We start from the raw sequence: 26362 nt of genomic DNA, 5'->3' as shown, positions 1-26362 counted from the left end.
CGCCGTTCGCTGGCTAACCAAGTACGGGCACATGAAACATCGATAAATATTGTGTGGCCGATACTGCCTCAGCATTTTCGACGATCACATTTTCCAGCCATATCTGGCTATTTTTATTTTTTGCATAAAAAATTAGTTATTATTAAAATATTAAATAAATATTAATATCTTGGGCTTATTATCTTTGTTTACTATTTTACCAACCACTGCTTTCCCCCATGCCTAATGAACAAAACTCCTTACATTTGTATCAAAAATATAATTATTTACAAGATTCCTTAACAATCTAAGAAAAAATGTCATTATAAGGCTCAAATTTCTTTTCCAGCTCCCGCGTCCACAATTAACGTCAACTGTCCTTGCGTCGGATTCACCCAGGCAGCAGGAAACTTCTTGTCCAGATCGACAAATACACTCTGAAATTAAAAAAAAATTATAGATAATTTAAAAATAGATACAAATTTAAATTTATTAAAAGAAACTTGTCAGCCTTATCAATATTATTTTGATATTTTTGTTAAGTACTTGCGGTTGCTAACAAGTAATAAATGTAAGATTATATTTATTAAGAAAGGATATCTTCTAGTCAAAACCTAACTCTACCTTTTTAGTATACCTAGTATTTGAACTCACCTTGACGACACTGGCTTTGCCGACACCCGTGACCACGAAGGCCACATCCCGGGCGCCATTGATCAGCGGCAGGGTGAAGGTGATCCGCTCTGGTGGCGGCTTGGGCGAGTTCCGGATGGGGATGACCAGGCGCTGGGACTCCTTGAGCGTGGCCGGCTGCTCGGGGAAGAGGGAGCAGGTGTGGCCATCGGGTCCCATGCCCAGCAGCAGAAGGTCGAACCGATCCACTTGATCCCTGACCTTTGCCTCGTAGTCCGCCGCACAGTCATCCAATGGCTTGGTGGTATCGGCCCGAACAAACTGGGAATCTTTAATGCTCGGCAAATGGGTTAGCCAGTCGGCCTTGTAGGCACCATAGGTGGAGTCGCTATCATCCAGGGGCACATATCGCTCGTCGCAGAAGTAGAACATCCACTTCTCGGTTTTCAAAGCGCCGGATTTCAGGGCTTTCGTCAGCAGCTGGATAAGGGAACCACCTGTAAACGCAGTGAGACACTTGACTTTGGGAATGGAATTTCACAGATCGCACCTGGGGCAAGGTCACCTCAAGTTGTGCTTATCAGCAGACTAGTCACTTGACATTTCTGACCCCGATCCCGATCCTTACCTGAAAGCCCTACGCTGAACTTATCCTGTCTGGCCAAAGCCTCCTGGGAGCAGCGCTTCAGGAGATTAGCCAGCACCTGGACCAGCTCTTCCTCCGAGTTGGCGCGGTTTACCTTCAGCGGACTCTTTCGCTCCGACATATTGCTGATCTGATAATGAAACCCCGACTCGACTCGCCGATTTCAATAAATCACACCAACTATCGATTACTAAATTGGTTAGTGGTAAGAAAATACACTGTGACAGTAAATGGAACTTTTAATACTTGTAAAAAGTGGGGGACTACCACACATAATTGCCGTTTGAAAATAAACTATAGGTAACTTTCAGTTTCACTTTAAAAAAAATTGAAATTACATTTTTGTTGGCGCATATTTTTTTAATTTCGAATAAAAATAAGAACGTTGATTAGAAGTTAATATTAAGTTTACACACTGTATACATTAAAAAGTTCACGAGCTGAAGGCCACAGTTGCTAGAGCTTAAACCCCATTAGTTTGGTTTAGATTTTAATCTTAATTTAACTTTATATAAATGAATACAAAATATTCGGCTTTCCACTTTTCGAACCAGAATTTAATTTCGAAATGTAGCCAGAATCACGCTAGAGTCTCGAAATAGATTATAGCCAAACTGCCAGCACGAACTGTGCGATAGTTGGCCCGCCACAATCGATAGACCCTTCTGCAAACACCGAAGGCAAAACAACACTCAACACTTAACAATAATCCTTCGAGCACTGAAATTTACCTGTTTTTGGGCCTTACCGCAGCGTTGATATTGAAAATATACACATTTTTCGGCTATAGAAGGCCATGAGAAGTTGGCAAACAGCAAACAATTTGCGCAAAACCATCGGGCCAAATCCATCTATCGAAAGCAGATCGCTCGTCACTAGAGAGCAACTAAATAAGTGTTGAATTTCATAAAATTGCGTTGTATGTGATTTGCCGAAAATTTGGCAAAAAGCAACAGCCATTTGGAGGATATATTGCAGACTTTTTGTAGAAAGTCATTCCAGTGAATTGCGCGCAGAATTTGGCGCTTCATTCTGAGGACTGCATTTTTTGCGCAAACAAAAAAACAGCTCGTTTTTTTTTGCTTGGCCACAAGAGTTTTCACAATAACAACAAAAACAACAAGGCAGCAAAAAACGTGCTAAACTAAGCATTCTTTGTTATTGCTTTTGTATAAATTTCTGGGAAGAAACGAGAAAACCAAGATGCCCAAACGCGGCGGCGGAGGAGGCGGCAACGGCGGCGGTGGCCAGCGGTACAACAACAACAACGTCGGCAATGGCGGCGGACGTTACTCCGCTCTTGAGGATTTCGATGGTCAGTACTGGGAGCTCTTTGAAAACCCCGTCCCCTGTCACCGATATTAACCATATACAACCTATTAATCCCCTACAGAAGTGGAGGATCGCCAGCGACGCAAGGATCGTAACAAACGTCGCGTCAGCTTTAAACCCTCCCAGTTTCCCCACAACAAAAAGGACATCAAGCTGCTTCCCGAGGATCTGCGTCGTTGGGACGAGGATGATGACATGAGCGACATGACCACAACCGTCAGGGTAAGCACCACACCACTTGCTCCCAATCCCAATACCAAGCCTTCAACTAATGTAATACCCTTTCGTTTATGACCAACAGCAGGATCGACCCACCTCCCGGCGACGAGGATCGCCCATTCCGCGCGGCAAGTTCGGCAAACTGATGCCCAACAGCTTTGGCTGGTACCAAGTGACGGTGAGTTTGGACAACCTACCATATAGATACCAGATTTACGTTGGCCGCCATGGCCTCCAGGAAATCATGTGATTGACTAAATCACAATCTGTTAGTTGCTTAGACATAAGTTAAAGGTCGCCTGTATTCCCATTTAAATGCCAGATTTATATTGGCAGCCATATAACCATTCATTTCCAGATTATGGCATCAACTAAAGGTCGCTTTGCGTCTTGCATATCTTGCATATGTCTTGTAAACACAAAACATTCTAGTTGTTTGGTTTATTAGTTCACTAAACAACAACTAGAAATCCCAGACTGGTCCATATAGATACCAGATTTACGATATCAGCCACAGAACTATTTTTGGTCACCCAAAAAGTCATGTGATTCGTTTGTTAGTTATTTTCATAAGAAGAAAAATGGTCGCTTTAGGTGCCGCAAACATCCGCAAAGAGCGAGAATCGCATAAGTTGCAACTTTCTTGTTTATTTATTTATTTATTGACACACTGGTCCAGTGCTCCACTGACTTACCGCCTGGGCTCGTTGTGTTTATTAATTAATTTCACTCGTAAAAATCGTAAGGCAAACAACAAAGTGTGGGGGTGAGGAGGTAGGCAGTCTTCTCTACACAGCTAACGACAATCGCTACAACAATTACAATTGCAAGCCAGCGAGCGGGTAAATAAATATTTATGGATGGCTAAACTCTGTCGGTGGCCACAGTGCCATCCACAAGTGTGTGTCCCCATGAGCTCAAAAAAATGCAGCTGGAGCCGAGCCCTTTTGGGTGGTTTGGCTCGTGGGATGACCTGGCCCGCTCTCCAAAATTGATTCCAAGGACAGTCCTATCTGCGGTTGGGTTATCCTTCGCCTGGCAACTGGGTTATGCCCCAAGCTACCCCTTTAACGGCCAGCACCAAACAACAGGCCGCTATCTCTCGGCGGGGTCGTAAATGCCGTAAATGCCCAATGCTCTGGCTCACCAGTTCCGTTTGGGCCTTTATTTCATCGACGGCTGGCAGACGGTGAAGACGTGTTCCCGACGCGTCGAAAAAGGCAACAGTTTGCTGAATCTCAAGAGGCCCGATTACTAGGGCAACTTATCAGCCGTAGCGATTAAATGTGCGATTAGGGTTGCCGGTCAAAACTAACTACTCATCACCTACCCAGCCCATCCAATCCAATCCACTGCAAGGACAATGGCCACCCTCGGCGCCTGGGACTACACCATCCTGGCGGTGGTGCTGATCATCTCTGTGGCCATTGGCATCTACTACCGCTTTGTGGGCGGCAAACAGAGCACCACCACCGAATACCTACTGGCGGATCGTTCCATGGGCATTACACCAGTAGCCTTTAGTTTGATGGCCAGCTTTATGTCAGCCATCACCATACTGGGCGTGTCCATGGAGAACTACCAGTACGGCACCATGTTCGTTGTGATCAACCTATCGTATGTGTTGTCCACGCCGGTGGCTGCCTACCTCATCATACCGGTCTTCTATCGCCTGAAGACGGCCAGTGTGTACGAGTATCTGGAGCTACGCTTTGGCTATGCCACCCGACTGGCCGCCTCGCTGAGCTTCTCGCTGCAGATGGTCCTCTACATGGGCATTGTGGTCTATGCACCGGCTCTCGCCCTGGAAGCTGTGACCGGACTAAACCAGGTCTTCTCCATTGTCATCGTGGGAGTTGTCTGCACCTTCTACGCAACGCTTGGCGGGATGAAGGCTGTACTTATTACGGATATTTACCAGTCGCTCCTCATGTTCGCCGCCGTCTTTAGCGTGATTATCTGCGCCTGGGTGAAGGCGGGCAGCCTGGAGGAGATATGGCGTGTGGCCCAGGAGAATGGGCGCATCGATCTGAGCAACTTTAGTGTGGATCCCACGGAGCGCCACACCTGGTTCACCCAGATACTGGGTGGTAGTGCCACCTACCTGGCCATCTATGGAGTGAACCAGGCGCAGGTCCAACGCCTGATGGCGGTGAGGAGTTTGAGTGCCGCCCGAGCGGCCCTGTGGTGGTGCCTGCCCATTCTGTGCCTGCTGAGTGTGAGCACTTGCTTCTCGGGACTATGCATCTATTGGTACTATCGCAATTGCGATCCACTGTTGGAGGGACGGGTCAACTCGCGTGACCAGGTGATGCCGCTCTTCGTCGTGGACACAATGGGCGAGTACACCGGCCTGGCTGGCCTCTTCGTTTCGGGAATCTTTTGCGCCAGCCTCTCAACGATTAGCTCGATCATCAGTTCGCTAGCAGCTGTCACCTTGGAGGACTACCTCAAGCCGTTGGTTAGCTGCTGTGCCAAACGCACACTCACCGATCGTCAGAGCCTGTGGTACTCCAAGCTGCTGTCGCTGTTCTTTGGAGCTCTCTGCATTGGCATGGCCTTTATGGCGGGTTCGATTGGAGGACTCCTGCAGGCGGCGCTCTCAATCTTCGGCATCATCGGTGGCCCTCTGCTGGGACTCTTTACACTGGGCATGTACGTGACGCGAGCCAACGAGAAGGGAGCCATCGGTGGACTGCTCATCTCGCTGGCCTTTTGCTTTTGGATTGGTTTCGGGCAGCCAAAGCCACCGTTGGTTAGCCTGGAAATGTCCACCGCGGGCTGTCCGCTGAACAGAAGCTATGCCAGCGACATTTTCCTTAAATTTGCAAAGGCGGAAGTTGAGGATGAGCATTACTTTTACCTGTACAGGATCAGCTATATGTGGTACGCCGCCCTTGGCTTCCTGATTACCTTCTTTGGCGGCTGGCTCCTGTCCTGGATATTCGAGCTGCTCAACTGGGACAACAATAGGCGCATTTACCAGGATGCGGACTGTACGCTGATCAAGCATGATCTCTTCGTGCCGCCGCTGGCAAAACGGCTGCAACGGCGGCAAATGCCGCTCCTAGTGGTGACCGGGACCAGTTCGGAGATTGGCGGCATCCCGGCGGAGCCGCGCCTGGACGAGGTCGAGTGGGAGAAAAACAAGGCTGTGGCGTAGCTTAAAACCTAGATTTTCGAGTTTCAAAGCGCTTTGTGATGGGTTTCTGTAAAGACCAATTTTTGGTCCATCCCTGTCACCATCTTAACGTTGCGAATTCCTTTCAGCTGAGTCAGCTTTATTTTAGATCACTTCAAAACAAACAAAAAATAGAAAAACCACTTTTTCTTTTTTTTTTTTCCAATATGGTTAAGTTTAATAGCAATTTTATACAAGAAAATAATTGTCATAGAAAAAAAATGTCTTTTGTAGTTACATTGTTATTTATTCTGTCGTTTTGAGGGTGCATCAAATTGAATCCATCATATCAGAGTATCATATAGTTGTCGTTGTTTCCTCCATCTTCGCTCTCCGAAGAGCGTACTAGCCTTTTCCTCTTGTCACCATTATATATATTAACTGAACTTTGGCTTTAATAAACGAGCTGATTCATTGAGCAATCAAAATTAACGAGTATCGGTATCGATGGCCTGATCGGGCTGCACCTCGGGTCCTTTGGCCACGTAAACGTTACGATCCTGGGACATCTTCCAGAGGGCCAGTAACCTGATCAGTTCACCGTAGTTCAACGAGTGCAGTTCCCGTTTATCGGCTGACCTCACTCCTGCGGTCTCCAACATGTCCAGCAGTGTGACCACATCGTATTGGGCCTTCTCCTCCTCCGAACTGTTCTGACCCTTGGGCGGAATTCGCTCAATGAACTCCGACTCGGCATCGCTATTGGCCATCTGGTTAAACTGCTGACCCACTGGCTTTAGATCTTTCTGATCCTGATCGGGGTTCATGGGCAGTGACCAGGTCAGGCTGGCGCCGAGGATCACCAGGAACAGGACCGGAATAGAATTCATGTTTGTGTTGCGTCCGACTGCGAGAAGCTTTGCTGTGGCACTGCCGTCGTCGCGTCTGTCGATCGTGGCCTGGACTTGGGGTGCGCTCCAATTTCTAGCCGTCTTCTACCCCGCTGTCTCACTCGGTTCCCTATCGCACATTCGAACGCCCCGTGTGGCAGTGCTGCCCGATTGCGTCATTCTTTTGCCCAACATCTGGCTTTTTTTATAGTATTTTAAAGACAGAAAGCTATGGTATTGAACTCGTATATGGAAAAGAAAACTATAGTATGAATTGAACTCTGCCAAAACTCAAAACCCTTAAAAAATGTTTGGATTAGTTTCTCACATTAAGAATATCATAGGTCGAAATTTGGCAGCACTTTCTCTTTCTATGGTAAACAAAAAATCGAATAAACATTGAAATTTTATGGCCGGCTTGTGAAAAAAAAGAATCTATATAAAAATAATACATGAAAAAAAAAGAATTTATAGAAATTCCAGATTTGTCTTAAGAGAATCTTCAGAAAACATAGTTTTTATATAATAATAATAAACTCCAGTTATAGAGGTTTATAACATTTTTTTTTTTATTTATTTTCCTAAAATTAAGACGAATCCTTGAAAAATGTGTTTGTTAAATTAGATTTATTATTTTATTATATCTTAAAGTGGTCATATATGCATTCCTACATACAAAGATAGATTACTAAAACTGTTATTTAATTTTTAGCTTTTTTTATTAACCATTTAAAGCGAAAATAACTAGCATAGGCGCAACACTGTCATTGGGGGGCTGCTTTTGATTGAAAAGTCAGTGTAGGGTCGGTCGGTCGGTCGGTTGAATTATTTTATCTGCATATGCTGCACTTACATCGACCCCTCCGTTCGGTCTACTATATACATATGTTCTTTAATTGCCTGTGAGTTCGTTTGATTTCGCTTTTGTATTTTGTATTTCGTATTTTGTGTTACGTTTATGCCCGCCTCCAATTTAATTTATCTGCGCAGTTTGTGCGCTCGCTGTCTTCTATTTTCTGCATGTTTGGTGGCCTAATCTTATCTATTGTTGTTTTCCCTCTCTCTTTTTCTGGCAATTGAACAAGTAGAACTTTTAATAATTCCAGTAGATATGGGTCATTCAATCCTTACCCTAAAAATTACGCTAATCGGTCAAGATATTAAAGTAGAGGGGTTAATAAACTTTTTTGGTATAGGTAAACCTGATTTTAGCACGTTTTTGTTTTAACCTTTTTAACAGAAGTCTCATTTTGTACCATGGGAAGATAAATTTTTAGATTAAGGATAAGAATGCAATATAGTCCCAGAACTGCATATACTTATTTTCAAATCGTTTTTAAATAATACTCACTTAAAAACCTCTACATTTTCTGATAAACATTAATTGTTGAGTTTTTACATATCCTTTTAAAATGTTGATAATTCAAATGAGCAGATGATAGTAACTTAATTAGGCGATTATGATTCAATAAGGGGATTAAAATAAGTAACCCGATAAATATTATATGCTTGATATGTTAAAAAAAAATTGAAGCAATGATAAAACAAGGTCCTAATTATAATGTAAAATACATTTTTCAGTACAATATCAAAAGGTGTGGGTGGGTAATCGTGTCATGAATTCTACATTCTTATCGACATGGCACTTGTTTAATTACTTATCGCTACAATTATTTTTGCCTGCCTTCAGGCGTTGGGGAAAAAGCTTTTTCATTTGGTTTTAGTTTTTTAGCAAAGTTTCACTTGTTTTGCCGCCGAATCAATGTCAACAAAGCCATTATTGTTATTATTATATCGTGCTATTATGTATTTTTTTTTATTACGATTTGACAATTCACGTAACGAGGTTCTTGAGTGACAACGGAACAAGTGGAGATTGTCGCCTCGCATGTAACGAGCGACCTGGCCAAGTATTGATAATTGCAATTTGAAAATCGCAATTGCCAGTCTTATTTGCATTTTCTTAATGGATTCACAGCTGGCATGCGACCACTTTGGGTTGCAAAAACTATGTATGCTGTGTACTTATATGTAAAAAAAAAAATAGAAACAAAATAAAATATGAATACGTGTGAATGGAATGGCCAAAACATTCCAATGACGGATCGTTGTTATTTTTCATTAGTCGCCCGCTGACGGCAAACACGTGCCCGGCGGATTGTTAGTCACTCAATTTTGGCCGAGAATAAAAACGGAATATACTCGTATGTAGAACCGTTGATAACCGACCGTAGTTGTGGGCCAAAAAGAACTGACTCACTGGCTAGAGGACAGGCTATGGGGGGTAATTCCAAGTCCCCCTACCTTCCGGCCCTCCATTTGGCTTCGTTTTCTGCGCTGTGTGCATCTCCTGATGTCATCGGCCAGTAATGCGTTGGATCGTTCCCCTTATCTCGCCAATTGAACTGGCAGATTCCCCGGTTCCACACCGCTCTTCTCGTAGTCCCACATTTCCAATCTGTTATCCCACTTTGGTACAGTAAATATCGGTGGAGTGAACCTTGTCAAAGGCTGCTAAAAAGTTTTTTGTTTTTGTTTGAAAAAAGGTCTTCTATTGTAAGATATCTTACACTTTTTAATAATCATATGATTTTAAATTAAAAAAAAAATTTTTTTTAATATGATATTGCATTAGTTAGCTGTAGGATTTGAACTCGGATTTGCGTGGCACGAGCCGTTTTCTATCATTTCCTTAAAAAATACAAAAGTAAATTACGAATAATTTTCCATCAAAATATAGTTTTAAATTATTTGTAAAACCTGTATGAAAAGGCACTCCTATTGAGATAGTATTATGTTGATATATGATAATTAATTTGTTTGATTTAACTTATTAGTTTACCAGCATTTCAAACTGTTTATATTGTTTTGAAATTATAGTTATAAAAATATTAAATTGCATTGGTGAGCGGTAGGATTTGAACTCGGACCAAAGCGTTACCAGAGCCGAATGCTCTATTGACTATTCTCTTATTCACCAATATAAAAGTAACTTACAAATAATTTTCCATTAAAACATAATGTCAGAAACTCATTGTAAAATCGGAAAAGAATTAAAAAAATTCCGAAAATAATAATCAATACAATTTTTTTGGACTTCACTTTGAAATATTTTTCAATTTAAATTTTTTTTTCACTTTAGTCAGTTAAAGATGCAGAACTTCGAGGTTGTTTATTTTTCATAAACAAATTAGTTTTAAATAATTATTAGTTTCCACCAAGCTAGATCCAGGCGAACGAGAGATATAACCAGAATAGATGATTGATTCTCTGAATAGAACCCACTTTGTAACGACATTGGCTGCATTTTAGATTTGCTTGGGAAGCCAAGATTGATTTACCGGCACTGTGAAAAGGGGGTTTGCAATATTTAGCGATTCAACAATTTATTGAGAAATTGGAATTCAGGCGCATAACAATTAATAATTACTCGTTAACAGCTTAACTTGATTCATATTCATATTCACATTGTTTCGGTATGTACATTTTCAGTATTCACACACTCTCACAGCACACAACAAGCACACGCATGGCATTGAAATTGTTTTATACCAAAAAAAGGTGTAAAAAAAAATGGTTTATATATTAATTTAATTTTTTCATTTATATTTCGGGAGGTGGCAGTTAATCCACCTGCTCGTCATTGGTGGTGGTCACCGTCTTCTCCTGGCGCGTGGTGCTGGTTGTGGTGCGGGTTAATGTGAAGACGCCGGTGGTGCCCACTTCATCCAGCGGCTGGGCAATGATGGTCGAGGTGGTGCTCTGGAACGGAGGGTTATAATTTATAAATACGATATGATATGATATGATATGACATTATATGATATGATAGGGTATATATGATTTTGGGAGTGGGTCTTACGCCATTCTTGGTCTCCTCGGGGCTCCAGGAGCGCTTATCATCCAGATCCTTTGAGCAACAGCCACCCATCCTTTGGTTTTTTATTTTTATTATTCAACTGGGTATAGTAGTTATATATACACCTTTCGGGATGCCTGCCGTCTATATCTCTCAACACGGGGGCCAGTTATTTGTTACTGCTTCATCGGCGCACGTCTGTCAGCGAATGCCGCTCCGTTCGCCGGTGTTCGATGGTGTGGCGTTCTGTTCTGTTCACTTGTTGGCCAACCAACCGAACAACCGAGCAACAAAAACAAAAAAAAAAAGTATAAAAAAGCAGCCCAACCCAAGCCCAAGCTGCGCCGCCAGCTGCGACTGCGACGCCGGAGTTGTCATAGCTCCATATCAATTCTAGAAATATGTCTCAGCCAGCTCGTATTTTGTATTGTATTGTGTGCGTTCCTGTGTCGAATACAATAAATATAAGTGTAGCTATATCTGTGAGCTGTACAAACAAACCATTCACATTCTTCCACCCACCACGCACCACCCACCACCCAGCACCCCGGGCGAAACTCTAGATTTCTAGATTTCCCGGGAATGTCTGATTCCGATTCCCAACCCGAATCCCCAAATACAGTCATCATCTTTATTTTTGAAAGCGGAACCTATGGCCTTGTCGACTTAACGGTTCCAATTTCCTATCGATCAGGTGCGTCGCCTCGATTCCAGGGTTGCCATTGTTGTCTGTGGCCGTTGTAAAGCCAACAAAGGATGAGTAAACATTCTCCATGCATATTTAATATTTCACACAGGAATTCCGATGAGAAAGTGAATATTTATTCATTTATTTCAATAAACCCATTAAAACTAAACAAATACAGTTAATCCTAACATTATATAGGGTTTAGAACTAGGCAATCATATTTAACTAACTAAAACGTATTATAATTGCTTAAATAATAATGATCCTATACAATAATGGAACCTAGTTCTTGGTTTTTCCTTTTCTTATATTTTAAAAACATTCTAACAAACATGACGGCAACAAATAAAATAACCCATAATTTAGGACTTGAGTAACAAAGGCATAGCTTTAAAAATATAAAAACTTATAAAGGCAAAAAAGAAAATAATCCAAATGGGCCATTAGTTAGGTCTCATACTTTAGGACTTAAGAAAAAAAGGCATAGCTTGTGGTTAGGGTTTTTAAAATCTAATTATTGATTAAATAAAAAAAAACCCGTTCTAGTAAATTGATAACAGAAAAGGGAACTACAATTAGTCATTTTTAAATACGATAATATTAATAACTAGTTGGTACTTGTCAATGGAAAATAAAGACCAGCCTTAGGCTTAACAACTCCAACCGATATCGGGAACTTTGTGGACAAGGGAGACAAAAATATATATATAATAATAACAGCTAATGCCCGTAATAAATAAATTTATCGCATTAATGCGCAATGAATGAGTGGGCTAGATGTGCCGTAGCTTCGGCTGTTCGCAGACTTATCTGGTTGATACTGTGTTGATATATAAATAGGGTCGAGTGGCGATGGCGGTGGAGGGGATCATGGCGATCATTCACACGATCATTATTTGCATATGGCCCCCCATCTTTGTGCCCGACTGTACCCGAAGTGATCCCATAAATTGAATTACCACTGATTCCAGTGATTCTTTGTATACATAACCCTCTATATATATGTTATATATGCTAGGTTCATATGTACGTCCGTCTGTATGGCTGCATTCCGATTAGATATCGACCAATAATAACAATACTAGCCAAGTGACCGATATTGCTACATATCTGACCTTCGCATTGACAGCTGAAGAAGTGTTACTCTCGGTTTTGGATCCACCCCAGTTTTTTTTGTGTTTTTCGCTTTCTATCTGCTGTTTGCGATACACTCACCGTATCCGGATAAGTGCTCGTAATTAAATCACTGACAGTTTGAGTGATAAGAGTGCCCTGCCCGAAAATGTAATTAGGTGACGAGACCCACATATTCGGAAATGAAAATGAATGGCATGCAAATCGGCGAGCGTTCCACTAATTCCTCATATCGTAATTGGGTGCAATGTGACGGGTAAACAGAGCCAATTAGCCGATGGTCGTGGTTATTAAAGTCCTGTTTTACCGAAATGATATTGTTAGAATTTTAGTCATTTTGATTTTTATAAATTTATGTATTATGGTTTAATTTAGTTTTGATGTTTGTATAAAAGCTACTTTATTTATAGATAACTCTTTTATTAATAACCAAATCGCTCTTCATTCCATATGAGTTTTATACTTTATACTTCTATACTGATTTTTGTATATATATTTTTTTTTTTGGGGTGTGCCAAAAAGATAATTTCATAACAAAACACTGAATCCGCGATTTACATAAGTTCAGACGATTTTAAATGAGTTTTACTGGCGAAAGTTGGATATTACCGCATATATTGTTCAGACTTGTACGTGCCATTTCTTATGGTTAGACTTTATGAGCTATCTGTGCTTTACACTCCCCGTTAATAGATGGATAGATAGATCACACAAAACCAACACGAAATGTGGAGCAGTTCTGGCAAATAGAACAGCGCCCATGAGTTGGCCGATGAGATAATTTGTGCGGCTGCTATCTGGGCGCCAAATAAAATAAACCTATATAATTGTCAAGTCGGATGTCTAATAATTTCCGTTATTATATCATTTGTATTTTTGCAGTTGCAAAATGCACAGATCTACGAAAAGGAAGCCATTTTGCGTGCCCTATTGGCAGCAATGTCGCCGCATGCCTTCATACCGCAATATTGGCGAGCGGAGCGCAACTGCGTGGTCTTCTTCACCGACGACTACGAGTTGGCCGAGCGCATCCAGCATCTGGGCAAGCATGCCCAGCTACCCGATGGATACAGGCTAATGCCACGCGTGCGCAGCGGCATTCCACTGGTGGCCATCGACGATGCTTTTAAGGAGGCAATGAAGGTGACCATGGCCAAGCGTTATAATGTCCAGACCAAGGCACTGGATCTCTCCCGCTTCCATGCCGATCCCGATCTCAGGCAGACCTTTTGCCCACTCTTCCGTCAAAATGTGATGAGCGCCGCCATCGACATTATCTGCGACAATATACCCGATCTGGAGGCCATTAACCTGAATGAGAACAACATGACCAGTATGGAGGCCTTCAAAGGGGTGGAGAAGCGCATACCGAACCTCAAGATTCTCTATTTGGGTGACAATAAGGTGGGTGTAAAAAAAAATATATAAAAACAATTATTGAAAATATTATTATTTGCATTTACCTTTGACTTTTTTCCCAGATACCATCACTAGCCCACCTTGTGGTGTTTCGCAACCTGTCCATTCTGGAACTGGTCTTAAAGAACAATCCGTGTCGTGCCCGCTATAAGGATTCTCAGCATTTTATCAGGTATACTATGGTGTGATTGGCTCTCGTCTAACCTTTCTAGAGGATGCTGCCGCATGGTCGACGTGGGAATTGACGCGTCGGGAGTCACAGAGGAATTAGGATTAGCACATTTCCATTGTTCTGTTGTCTCCATTCTCTATTTTTTTTTGAAGCGAATGCGCTGCAGAATTGTTACCCCAAAACTAGGTGGAACTCCATTCCTTGCTGCAATAACGCTTGAATGGCCTTCAGCCAGTTTGAACAGCGGTTGAGCAGGCAAAGGCATTGAAAGGGAAAACAGTTTCAAATTGGACAGCCTTAAAGCAAGGGCAATCAATATGCAACGGAATAGATTTTGGGCAGGGCAGTAAAATATTATTTAAAAAAGAAAACAAAAAAAGTTACAAAAAATATTTAAAAATAAAACAAGTACAAGTACAGTAGGGCCCAAGCTACTCGCCACCAGGCAAAGTGTACTACACTTTTGACAATGTGGCAACGCTGAACTTAAGACGAGACTGTACCACTATAATATACTGCACCGTTCGCACTTCCACTTGAGCAGGCGGACATGCAGCAGTCCCGAACACAGCAGCAACCACAACGCTGGCAAAATACCAATAGTAAAATCATAAAATCGATTAATCGAAGTAGAGAAATAATACCCACCAACCCACCCACCGCGCACCCCGCTACAACACACACGGGCACACACGCATATGTAACCACTTCACGCCAGCGCACGCACGCATGCGCATGCGCACTTGCGTTTGCGCGCCATGATCCAAAAAAGCTGCGTGCCCTGTGCGCGCCGTTGTGTTGCGTTGTTGTGTCGCCGCTTGTTGATTATGCGGCGGTTGCCAAGAAGAGGAGGCGGAGGGGGAGGAGGAGGAGTGGTGCAGCGTCCAGCGGGAGAAGACACTACATACCAAGACTACCAAACTACCAACTACAACTGGACAAAGGACCAAAACACATAACGGACATCCTGCTGGCGCCATCGGCCGCCGCGTTGTGTTGCTAGTCGCTTACACTAATTTTGTACGACTTGGGCGCATGATCCGCCTGCGGATGCGACGTGTGCGAACGTGACGCGACATGACAAGACACGTCGACACAGCATTCAGCTTCTGCCGGCTGACAACGCAGCCACCTTTTGCTTGGGTCCACACTGCTCGAAAAAAGAGAAAAAACATCTAAAAAAAAAAAAAAAATTGAAAAAAAGTAAACAAAAAATATGAAATACAACAAAATAAACACAAAAGATGCCCAGGGCACAATGCACTGCTCAATTGTACTTTTCCGCTGCACTCAAAACAGTAGCATCAAGCGCATAATGGCACAACAATGGCCAAGCACCTAGTGCCTCTGCCTCTTCAGCTGCCCAAAGCTCTGCGAAATTTAGCGAGCCTGTCGAGTAACGATAAAGTTATAGATCACATATGTATATGTATATCATGTGGCAGTGGGTGGAGTCACATCTAGTAGTTAGGATTGTCTGCAACACCTGTAGCGCATACAGCCCAAACAGAAAAAAAACCCATTTAATTATTATTTCTCGCTATTTAACTCGCATATCTATCATCGCCTCCCTGCTAATGCCAACACAATTACGGCCGAATATCCACTTCGAACTATTTACAGCGAAGTACGTCGCAAGTTCCCCAAACTGATCAAGTTGGTAAGTCCAAAGTCCCCGTAGAATTTGTTCGTATTTGCCCCTATTTAGCAGAATGATGGGAATACCATATAGTTTGACTGGCAATGTGGCTTCCTAAGTTGGACAGTCACAGCTAAGTCAGTGAAAAGGTTTCTTTCTGGTGAGGTAATGAAATACGATCCTTACAACTTGGATGGGAATTTATCAAAATAATATCTTGTTATTCCCCAGATGATAACCTATCTAGGGAATATTGGTAACGTACATTGTATACATGTGTTTTTAATTCCCATCACTGCTAGTTACACGCTTTCAATGACCCCACAAACCATAACTAAATTAAATCCATATAGGATGGGGAGACCCTGGCGCCGCAGGTCACCTTTGATATAACCGAGCAGGGACGGATTCTCGAGACGAAGGCCTCCTTTCTGTGCGACAACGCTGGCGCCGAGGTGGTGCGCCAGTTCCTGGACCAGTACTTCCGCATATTCGATTCGGACAACCGTCAATCCCTGCTGGATGCCTACCACGAGAACGCAATGCTGTCCATAACGATGCCGTCGGCCAATCAGGCGGGCAGGTAAGCATTATCTTAAATAGAACCCAAGAATACCACCCAATATCTACCTAATATTCTCCTCTTTTGCGTCAAGCAGGCTGAACAGCTTCTGGAAATTCAATCGCAACCTGCGTCGTTTGGTAAACGGCGAAGACAACCGCACTCGCCACCTGAAGTACGGACGCCTGGCCTGCGTTTCCACGCTGGACGAGTGGCCAAAGACGATTCACGAGCGTCGCACCTTCACCGTCGACCTGACCATTTTCAATGTAAGTCACCTGTTGAGTTAATTTGTATATCCCCGGATATAAGAAAAAAACAGAAATGATCAGTTGTCTTGGTTATTTATCCATACATTTATATCATCCAAAGTCGTTTTGTGCATACTATATAACATTTATATTTATATTATCCATAGACGATTTATCATTTCGTGGATCATATCGTATTGATTTATTTGTTTATCCATATGAATTTCTACTGTAACAACATGTAGCTTATATAATTACAATTGAAAATCTTAGGATATTGGATTTAATATATAAATATATACCTCTATTATTTAAATAAAAACACAAAACTAATCAAATGTTCTCCCCTCGCGCAGACTTCTATGATGGTGTTCACGGTGACGGGATTGTTCAAGGAGCTGAACGGCGAGGCCAGCACCTCCTCCTCCATGTCCACGCAGTACGAGCTGCGCCACTTTGCCCGCACCTACGTGGTGGTGCCGCAGAACACCGGCTATTGCATTCGCAACGAGACCATCTTCATCACGAACGCCTCGCAGGAGCAGGTGCGTGAGTTCAAGCGCTCGCAGCACCAGCCGGCTCCGGGGGCCATGGGGAGCACTTCGACCAGTGCCACGGCGACCAGTGCGCATTCGCAGCCCGTGACGACGGGTCTGCAGGGTCGTCTGAATCCGGTGGGCGTGCCGACTGGACCGGTGGCCATTCTGCCAGGCGGACCGATTACATCCAGCGTACCGGTGAGCAGCGGCAGTACCGCCATTTCGGCAGGAACAGTAGCTCCGGGCGCCCCAGCAGGTGGTATCCAGGATGAAAACACCAGAATGCAGATGATCCAAGCCATGAGCGCGCAAAGCCAAATGAATGTGCTCTGGAGCCGCAAGTAAGACCCATGTCAAGCCACATAGTTAATCAAATTGTTAAACTAATCATTACTTTTTACAGATGCCTGGAGGAAACGAATTGGGATTATAATCATGCCGCCTTCGTTTTCGAGCAACTCTTCAAGGAGAACAAAATACCGCCCGAGGCTTTTGTCAAGTAAATCTCAGACATTTGAGCAGTCCCGGAGAACAGAGCCAAGTGCCACACGTATACAAAATCAAATGTTTTTGTTTATTTGTTTTTGTTTTGTAATTAAATACTTTTAATTAATTTTTTTAGAGTCAAATCTAAATTGTAATGAACTGAGAAGTTGTGGGCACATGTGGTCAGTGGCGATTGTTAGCCTCCAGCTCTGTGGGCAATGTGCCACAACGATCCCAGCCTTTGATAGGTATATATTTAACTCGCTTTAAGTTCCGTTCGCAGAACCCCTGGCCCACTTAAAAACTTGAGCGCCAGGACGATGTATTTGCGAACGGTTTTTGCCCCTTAGAATTTAAAACTGTTTTATATCCCTAAGAAACCACACACAAAAAAAGAAGAAAATACACAATAATTCTGTATACAACAATGTTGTCGAAACAAACGCAAAAACAATTATTAATTAACCACAAAACGAAACCCCAAACAAGCCACCAAGGTTTTCCTGGAAAGGGCGATGTCTGGAAGTGCATGTGTTGCGTCCCAAGTATCCAATTATGCCCATCCCACTTTCCCTGCTCCTCAAGTAGCCTTAACTTTTGTACACAAATACCATCGAACGAAAACAAACACTTTGTTTAACTACAACAAATAAACATTTATGAATAGGGACATTGGACTAGCAATAATAATGACCACTGTGTAAATTTTGTAATAACTCAGAAACCAACATTACCTTTATTCCTTAATAGCAAAAATAATAACATTTAAAATTCATGCTTAGTCCTAAGTCCATTTAAATTTAAGTTTATGTGGTATATAGGATTATATACATAAAACAATAAGTATAGAATCATAAATAAATTGATCCGAAGCGAATGAGAAGACTGTTTTGTTTTATTTTTTTGAGTACGACAACCATTCTCAAGTATTTTTTTCTAGCAAGGAATTTATTAAAAATTAAAGAATTTATATGAAAATGTTTCTTAAATTACAATATTTGAATAATTATCTATCGTGATATTTGAAATTAAACGCTGGATTGCAAATCAGTTTCCAACGCTAGGTGTCGCCAAAACAAAAATTTGTGAATCTACTTTTACCGCTAGATGTCGCCCACAAGAAAAACCGTGTAGAAAAAGTGTCAAATGAAATCAAGCGATAGATGGCGCTCAAAATAAATTACATGTTTATTTTAAAACGAATTCAATTAGTTATATTAAATTAAATTTAAAAAATATATGACAGAAAAAAATATTATAGACAATATGTAGTATAAGCATCCTATATTTATATTAGTCTTAAGTAATCTTATTTGAGAAATGTTTTTTTTTAAGTTTCTAGAAGTCATTTAAAAGAGTGTCTAAAAGTGTGTATAATGAAATAACATGTTGTTTTGGAATATGTTCATAGCACTACCAAATTCAAAAAGGAATCCTATGGAAACGTGTATCAATATGATATATAATTAAGAAACAAGCCAGCATGTAAAGAAAGTGCACTTTGAAATTCATAAAGTACAAATGTTTAAATTTTAACCATAGGTTATCATGTTGGTAAAGTTTTTATTTTTAACCATAAGTTATCATTTTCGACACACGTAAGTCAAGTGGTATTATTTGGAAGTATCGTTTTGTTGAGCATTGAAATTTAAATGAATAAATTAATATTAAATTTGAGTGTCAAACAAATGTTGAAGATTCTTTTGTGTAGCTTAATTCATCCTAACCAGTTCCGGGCGCCTTGGACCAACTCCTTGCCCGCCCCGCTGAGACGAGACAGCGCCCAAATGTCGAAAGTGTCTGCGACTTGATTCCTAGGAGTCCTACGAGTCCTAGGACCTAGGCCCATTGTGCGAGTCCCCTTTGAGAGCGTGTGACGGGGCAAGTACAACAAAGGAGTCGAATAACAAAAAGCTTTTCTAGTTTCACAGCTTTCCATAGCCGGATTTGGGTTTTGTTGGTTTCTTTGGGCTTTGTTTGCGGTGTTGGCTCCTCAGTTTTGGGCCACAGCTGTCCGGCAATTGGGTGGAATTCGGCTTGAATTCAACAATTGGTCAGCAACTGGTAGCAACCAGTGACCAGTAACCAGTGACCAGTGGGCAGTGGGCAGCGTGAGAAGCGGCGGGCGCCCAGCATCCCAAGTGAAAACCTCTGGCCAGCTGGCCCACTCTTGAGATCCACACAATGGACACGGGATCGGGCTACAACCGGACCTCTTTGTTATTCAAAACTAGCCAGAAGAAAGGCGACCACTGGACCAGGAAACCAACTGACCAGGATGCCAGCATCTGTCGAGGATGAGGATCGCGAATGGCGCTCATCAAGTTTAGCTTGTTCTAGGTTTAACGGTCAAATCTCTGATCTTCAGCTGTCCCCAGAAAACTCTTTATGCGGAATTTGTTTTATAATGTTCATTAGGTTGGGGGTATCTAATAGTGCATCGGTTATTTTTGTGATTCAGATTTTGGTCAAAAATTCAAATTTTGTAGTGGTTTTCAGCCGTTGTTTGGCCAAATCAAGGCGTACAGCTAAAAGACCGACTGTTTTGAGCAGCTTGCTACAAATGCTATATATCCTCATCACTTTAAGGAACAATTATTTTTTGACCCATTTTCTCATTTTTTATAAGGGGGTACATCAGTTATTTTTGTGATTCAGATTTTGGTCAAAAAAACTAATTTTTTAGTGGTTTTTCAGTCGTAGTTTGGCCAAATCAAGGCGTACTGATAAAAGACCGACTTTTTTGAGCAGCTTGCTACAAATGCTATTGATCCTCATCACTTTAAGGAACATTTATTTTTTGACCCATTTTCTCATTTTTTATTCGGTTATTTTTGTGATTCAGATTTTGGTCAAAAATGCAAATTTTTTAGTGGTTTTTCAGCCGTAGTTTGGCCAAATCAAGGCGTACAGCTAAAAGACCGACTGTTTTGAGCAGCTTGCTACAAATGCTATTGATCCTCATCACTTTAAGGAACATTTATTTTTTGACCCATTTTCTCAGTTTTTATAAGGTACATCGGTTATTTTTGTGATTCAGATTTTGGTCAAAAAAACTAATTTTCTAGTGGTTTTTCAGTCGTAGTTTGATCAAATCAAGGCGCACAGATAAAAGACCGACTGTTTGGGCAGCTTGCTAGTTAGATATAATACAAAACGGAAACTAATATTCTAAATATATTATTATTATTCCATATATAAGGTAATTTTAAATTCTTGATTTAGGTGTTTTAAAATCAATAAAGTATTCCTAATATTCAAACAATGTGTAGGAACAAGAATTTAATGCATTTCTTTGGTGAAACAAATTTCGAAACTGGGCAAGGGGACCCCAGATGAACCAAAAAAAAGGGGTCTAAGGACGATCGGGGCACTGCCGCAGGACATGTATATATATATATATAAATATATTCATTGCCTGACAAGAGTCAATGATCGCACGGCTGCTGAAACTGTTGAAAAATGAGAGGAACGTGAAATCGCAATCAAGCGCAAAGGATCAGGATGAGGAGGATCCGGTGGAGGAGGGGGGTCGCCTAATCCGGCTGACGCAGGATCAGGACACGCAGACGTGGCCAGGGTGTGTGTGTGTGGGCACGGGGATTCGCTCGTTCACTCGGAACATTTTCGGCAATTACCGAAAAATAAAGAAGCGAATTAATGCAGCTCGTGTGTCTCTCTGTCTTTGTGTTGTGTGCTCAAGGATCAAGGGGTAAGGACACTCTCGGGACACTCAGGCAGCGACTTTTTGGGGGACAGACGACGGCCGACGGCCGACAGCAGAAAAACACACACACGAAACAGCCGAAAAATAAAAAATAAATAAAACGAAAGAAAAGAGTTTGCACCTGTCCCGAAACGAAGGAGCCAGGGAGGAGTGGGGGGTTTCAGGACGACAGCAGGGCCAGCGAAATTAAGGATAAGCAGTGCAGTGCAGCGGGATCGAGGATCGCAAGGATCGCTTGGATCGCTGGCTCGTGCCACTCAAAATTCCAGCTTAATTTCGTTGTTTGTTCGTCGGCTTTTGTTGTGTGGCCAAAAATGAAAAAAAAAATGCAACCCTGTTTTGCTGTTATATGTGGGTGCCAGTAGTCCCGCCAAACGATCCTTGATCCCCTTATCCCATACGATCCCTGTACGATCCCATCCCATATGATCCCTGCACGATCCCATCCCATACGATCCTAACGTTCGCCCGTTAAAGCTTCGCGTGCGGCACTCATTGTTATGCATTTTAAATATGAATTTTTATGGCCGCCAGACATGCAAGGTTTTTGGGAACCCCTTATCCTGATCACCACCCCACTTTTTTTTTTTTTGGGCTCGGGTAACTTCGTTGGTGTCCTCGGCTTTTGGGCATTTTGTGCATTTTGTTCTCTGGCTAAATGCCCGTTAATTCGCGGCGTTAATGAGGCCAAGCGTCGCATTGCCAACAAGGATGCGATGCGAATGTCCTGGCATTCGTGTCCATATCCCAAAGGCCCCATATCCTGTACACCATGTCCTGGGTGGCCTGCAGATGGCCCTCAGCTCCCTCAGCTATTCAATTTTCGACTGCTTATTATCATTATTGTTGCCTGGGCCTTATTTATTTTATAAACGATAATAACCTGGCTAATAACCAGTAGAGGGTCTGCAATCTGCCGCTGACACCTTCCCTCAGTATGGATAAGCCACTTCAAAGATATAGTATCTTGCCCCAGTCGATTGATTGCATAAGATAATGGGGTACGTAAAATAATACACATGTACGTTCGCAAATTCATCTTCAGCTTTTATTAAAACAAGCGAATTTTCATATAATAACAATAATAATAAACGAATGAATACATCATTTTGTTTAATGTTTTTATAAATTCCATGAAACGCCAAGACCTTCATGTAATTCTTTTTTAATTCCTAGCAGTTCATAATATCATTAACTTTGGCCTGTCAAATTAGACTTTTCTTATAGATTGTTTTAAATTAACCTTAGTAATTAGGTGTAGAATTATAATAATTTTTATCAATCATTTGGTTAATACAAATTTAAAGTTTAAGTTTTACTCAATGTAATGTTAGGTTTTGACATTGAGTTAAATTTCCGTTTCGAAAAAATTCAGTTTCTCAATATCATGTAATGTCTGACAGATAACAAACTAGAACCTTAACCTGACATTGAGAAATCGGCCCTAAGAAAAATCATTTTTATTATATTCAAAATTAGTATTAAATAGAAACATGTGTTCGATTTAGGAAAATTTTTATTTTTTGGAAGAGTTTTTCTAATATGATTTTTGGATTGTTGCAATGAGAAAATAAATAAAAAATATAATATAAAGACAGTGCGTTCACCAGTACAAGTTATAGTTATCAGTTTTACTGGTTATTTATCCATCAAATTCAATATTAATATAATTGCTCACATTTTAAAATTAGCTAATGGATTATTGTTCCAAAAAATAAGATAAGAAATTATCAGCCATCCGCTTATAACTTATGTGTGTTTTTTAGTGCACTTGGGATATCGGAGGTCCGGTTTTCCAGCTCCTGGAGTTCTGGTGTCCTGGAGTCCCTGAGTGCTGTATGTGCACATTAATTGGGACATTATCGGGTCCGTTGTGCTCACAGACCCATTTCCTTTATGCGTTGTTAGTTTAGTTCCAGCTTGCAACTTAAGCCCCGAGCATTATCGCCCCACGGGATGCCCAAGGTATCGCCCCCCGGCCATGCCCCATGTTAATGTTTCTTTTTTTTTACCTTTTTTCAAGACACTCTTTAAAGGAATTTAATACCTTTTGCCAGGGCATGGTGAATATTTACTCTTTCTCAATGCCGCTGCATATTGAAATTTTATGTTTTAATTTCTTTTCGGTGTTTTCCGCTTGTTTCTTTGTACATTGGAGCCATCAATAGCTTGTAATTGAGCTGACAACATTATCGAACTACGCCCCCTTCGCCTGCCCCCTTTTCGCAAAGTCTCGGTTCTCGGTCCTCAATGTGCCCCAAAAAGCGCGTGCATAATTGCTTCATTTTTGGGGCGAGTCCCGGTTCGGTTCGATTCGGTTCATTTCAGCTCAGCTCAGCTCAGTTCTCAGGTGGCAGGCAGGTGAGCAACTCACCAGCCCAGCAGCTCAGTAGTTTTTGCAACCAGTGACGCGTGCCCTTGCCACAGGTAAAACCAGGCAGCCAGCTGCCCTCCTCTCAATTACGCAATCACAACACATTAAGCGCTGATTAAGACACTTGGGAGCCACTCGTATGCAAAGAGGAGACTGAGGGACCGAAGGACGGGCCAACTGGGAGTCACTGACACAGATCAGATTGCACAGGAGATCCTGCAGCAACTGGCAGAAGTACACGGGCACGAAAATATTTTAAAGAAATAAATTATCATTGTCCCATTGAAGGCACAAGTAAAAGAAATTGTCATTGTCTTGAAAAGATTGTTAAGTTAACTCTCTACTAAACGTAAAGTGTAAGTGTCTTAATAATTATGAAAAGAAAAGAAAAAAAAAAGAAAACGCGAATTCTTCAGTCCATAGAAGCTCCTTCATAACCTTCAAAATATCTTATAAATCCCTCTAGGAATACAAATATGTATAGAATGGCTATATTTTGCTCTACTATTAAAAGAACGAATCTAAACTAGAATACTAGAATTTACCACAGCATTAAACTGTGATAAAATTGCGAAAAAGAAAACGCGAATTCTTTAGTTTGTGAAAACTCATGTGTGCTCTTTCATAAATCGCTCTAAAAACTTAAATATTGGTAGGGTACATAATTCCAAAACAAAAAATATTTTTTTTTTGTTTTGTATTTATTTAACTAACTTTATTTATTCAACTGAGAAATTCAAATTAGATTGTAATACAAAATCGTTGTCTCCTTTTTTGACTTGATGATGGTATTTATATTTAAAAAAAAACAAGTAAATTGTTATAAAAAAAGGATGCCTAAACCAATGTTTTGTGTTATATTTTCACCATATAAGGCAGATTTGCTCCATCCGTTGTGCTAATTTCTTTCAGTGTTTTGTGAGGGACGCGGGGACCAAGATGCATGGGCATGTCGCTGAAGAAGAAGACAAGAGGAGGCTGCAACGATGCAACGTGGAAGTTCAGAGGGTTGCCATTGCCACGCGACTGCACTCACCCCCCCCCCCCCCCCCCTCTTCCTCTTGCATTCTTTTCTGGTGAAATGCAATCCTTTATCCTTAATGCCCTGGTTCATTTATCGCTGTTCGTTGGTTGGTTGATTTGATAATTATAAGAGAGAGTCAAGATTGTGCGGATCGTATTGCAAATTGCAAATAGGGGGTAGCTGCCAAAGGGGATCGGGATCAAGTGGGACAGCATCTATGGCAACACTTGCGTTTTAAGCACCCCTCCCAGGTGCAATACCGTTAACAGGGAACCGTTAGCGAGTGAGAAATGGGTAGTCGTCGGTCGTCTCAACAAAAAAAAAGGGGGGCGAAGCGAAAGAAGCGAGCGAAAAACCAACAAACACACCAGCGATGTCCTGCAGGTGCAGCTGGCGACGAGATCAAGGATCGCCGATTGCCGATGATAGGGTCCTCGGTCTTGTGTCCTCTGTCCGTCGATCTCGCAAGGCCTGACCCCCGAAATAAAGTTTATATGTATGAATAACCTGGGTCCTGCGTCCTGGCTCCTGGGTCCCGAGTTCCAAGTCCTGAGTCCTCAGTCCTGAGTCCCGAATCCTGAATCCCCAAGGGAGAGTGTGCCATTGAGGACATGCAGGCACTTTCGCTCGCTTTCGATCGCAGGATGCACGTTGCATGCCGCACGCGCTTTCTTTGCAACATAGAGGGGGGGGGGGGGGGAGGGTGGTGTAAGGTCCTGCCGTGAGATTGCCATCATCCAATCAGCCGGGTCACGTCTTCCAAGACCCGACTCCCCAGTTCCCACTCCCGAGTTCCGAGTTCCGACTCCCGAGTTTCGAGAACTTATTAAAAACGCATTGAGGTCATCGCACCAGCAGAAGAATAAGAAACTCCAGTAACAGTAACAGAAGGAGGAGAAAGAGGAGAAGAACGCCTGAAGAAAGCCTTAGATGGGGGATCCGATCCGAAGAGAGTGACTCGCCTCTTGCTATAGAACCATCTATACAAGAAATATTCAAGCTTAGTCAGTAAAAGAACACAAAAGAACATTTTATGGATAACTTATAACTTAGTTTTTGATGATATTCACAATTGAATAAAAAAGAACTTCACTATTATATGTTAAATGTTATATATAGACGTCGATTTATATGGAAAATCAATGTGTAAGCCTCCCTTTCTTGAGATCATTAAGTGGCTTAAAATTGGTTTTATAAAACCATAAATGTACTATGCTGAAAAGATATTTCAAAAATAACAAAGTTTTCAACCAACCAACTGTTACTGGAAACCCTATGTTTAAAATTGATTTACCATTTCATCCGACGGCTTGTTTAATGTCTTAAGGGGTTACAATAAAGTGAAAACGGAATAAAAATAAGGCTTTTTAGGGGTTTTCTATATAAAAAGTAAGAAAAGAACGTATTTTTTTTAATAAATGTAGGACATAGTTTGAGATCCAAGACAACCGTATGTCTTGGATTTTCAGAAAGTTAAGGAAAGTGGCCAAACTTTGAAGATGAATAAATTGCACCCTCGAGGGGTTAACTCCACTACAATGGCGATGACGTCAGCGCCAGCCGAAATCCGCATTGGGCGCAATAAACATCCATGTTCCGTTAAGATTTCAAAGTACGCACTCACCATCCCATAGTACACACCCCCCTCCCCCCACATTATTTGTCCTT

The 26362-nt window shown here is 41.8% G+C and overlaps 6 protein-coding genes across 9 annotated transcripts in view; 2 read left to right on the top strand and 4 right to left on the bottom strand.

Annotated features, from left to right (window-relative positions):
• Positions 1 to 244: 244 nt before the first annotated feature.
• On the bottom strand, positions 245 to 1429 carry Pgls (6-phosphogluconolactonase). Its single transcript, XM_017067761.4, has 3 exons — positions 1241 to 1429; positions 634 to 1109; positions 245 to 416 (listed from the first exon to the last, which is right to left on the bottom strand). The coding sequence occupies exons 1-3, from the start codon at positions 1377 to 1379 to the stop codon at positions 312 to 314; spliced, it is 720 nt and encodes a 239-aa protein (XP_016923250.2). The 5' UTR covers positions 1380 to 1429; the 3' UTR covers positions 245 to 311.
• A 496-nt stretch (positions 1430 to 1925) lies between these two features.
• On the top strand, positions 1926 to 18452 carry sbr (small bristles). Of its 4 annotated transcripts, none has more exons than XM_065867651.2 (10): positions 1926 to 2573; positions 2652 to 2812; positions 2895 to 2987; positions 13384 to 13905; positions 13983 to 14092; positions 15716 to 15752; positions 16085 to 16314; positions 16388 to 16562; positions 16901 to 17424; positions 17487 to 18452. In XM_065867651.2, the coding sequence occupies exons 1-10, from the start codon at positions 2462 to 2464 to the stop codon at positions 17584 to 17586; spliced, it is 2064 nt and encodes a 687-aa protein (XP_065723723.2). In that variant the 5' UTR covers positions 1926 to 2461; the 3' UTR covers positions 17587 to 18452. The 4 variants fall into 4 exon arrangements, with proteins under 4 accessions (XP_065723723.2, XP_036677233.2, XP_065723724.2 ...); XM_036821338.3 differs by having other exon boundaries at positions 2892 to 2987; XM_065867652.2 differs by having other exon boundaries at positions 1927 to 2573; positions 16391 to 16562.
• LOC108004735 (putative sodium-dependent multivitamin transporter) lies at positions 3967 to 6133 on the top strand. Its single transcript, XM_017067760.4, has one exon. It carries the CDS (start codon positions 4173 to 4175, stop codon positions 5970 to 5972), a length of 1800 nt encoding a protein of 599 aa, XP_016923249.2. The 5' UTR covers positions 3967 to 4172; the 3' UTR covers positions 5973 to 6133.
• Positions 6213 to 6858, bottom strand: LOC108004738 (uncharacterized). Its single transcript, XM_070997390.1, has one exon. The coding sequence runs from the start codon at positions 6818 to 6820 to the stop codon at positions 6419 to 6421; it is 402 nt and encodes a 133-aa protein (XP_070853491.1). The 5' UTR covers positions 6821 to 6858; the 3' UTR covers positions 6213 to 6418.
• Positions 10190 to 10923, bottom strand: LOC108012168 (uncharacterized). The gene is made up of 2 exons (XM_017077464.4): positions 10683 to 10923; positions 10190 to 10582 (listed from the first exon to the last, which is right to left on the bottom strand). The coding sequence occupies exons 1-2, from the start codon at positions 10749 to 10751 to the stop codon at positions 10445 to 10447; spliced, it is 207 nt and encodes a 68-aa protein (XP_016932953.1). The 5' UTR covers positions 10752 to 10923; the 3' UTR covers positions 10190 to 10444.
• up (Troponin T, skeletal muscle) overlaps positions 17651 to 26362 on the bottom strand; it is a 324715-nt gene continuing 316003 nt past the window's right edge. The window contains exon 8 of the mRNA XM_070997386.1: positions 17651 to 18101. Within this exon, the coding sequence (XP_070853487.1) occupies positions 18027 to 18101 (75 nt within the window). The 3' untranslated portion in view covers positions 17651 to 18026. The remainder of the gene's footprint in view (positions 18102 to 26362) is intronic.

The sequence above is a fragment of the Drosophila suzukii genome, chromosome X (assembly GCF_043229965.1).
Source record: "Drosophila suzukii chromosome X, CBGP_Dsuzu_IsoJpt1.0, whole genome shotgun sequence".
NCBI lineage: Eukaryota > Metazoa > Arthropoda > Insecta > Diptera > Drosophilidae > Drosophila > Drosophila suzukii.
The sequence above is the reverse complement of the archived record's forward strand: the minus strand, read 5'-3'. Positions and strand labels throughout refer to the sequence as shown.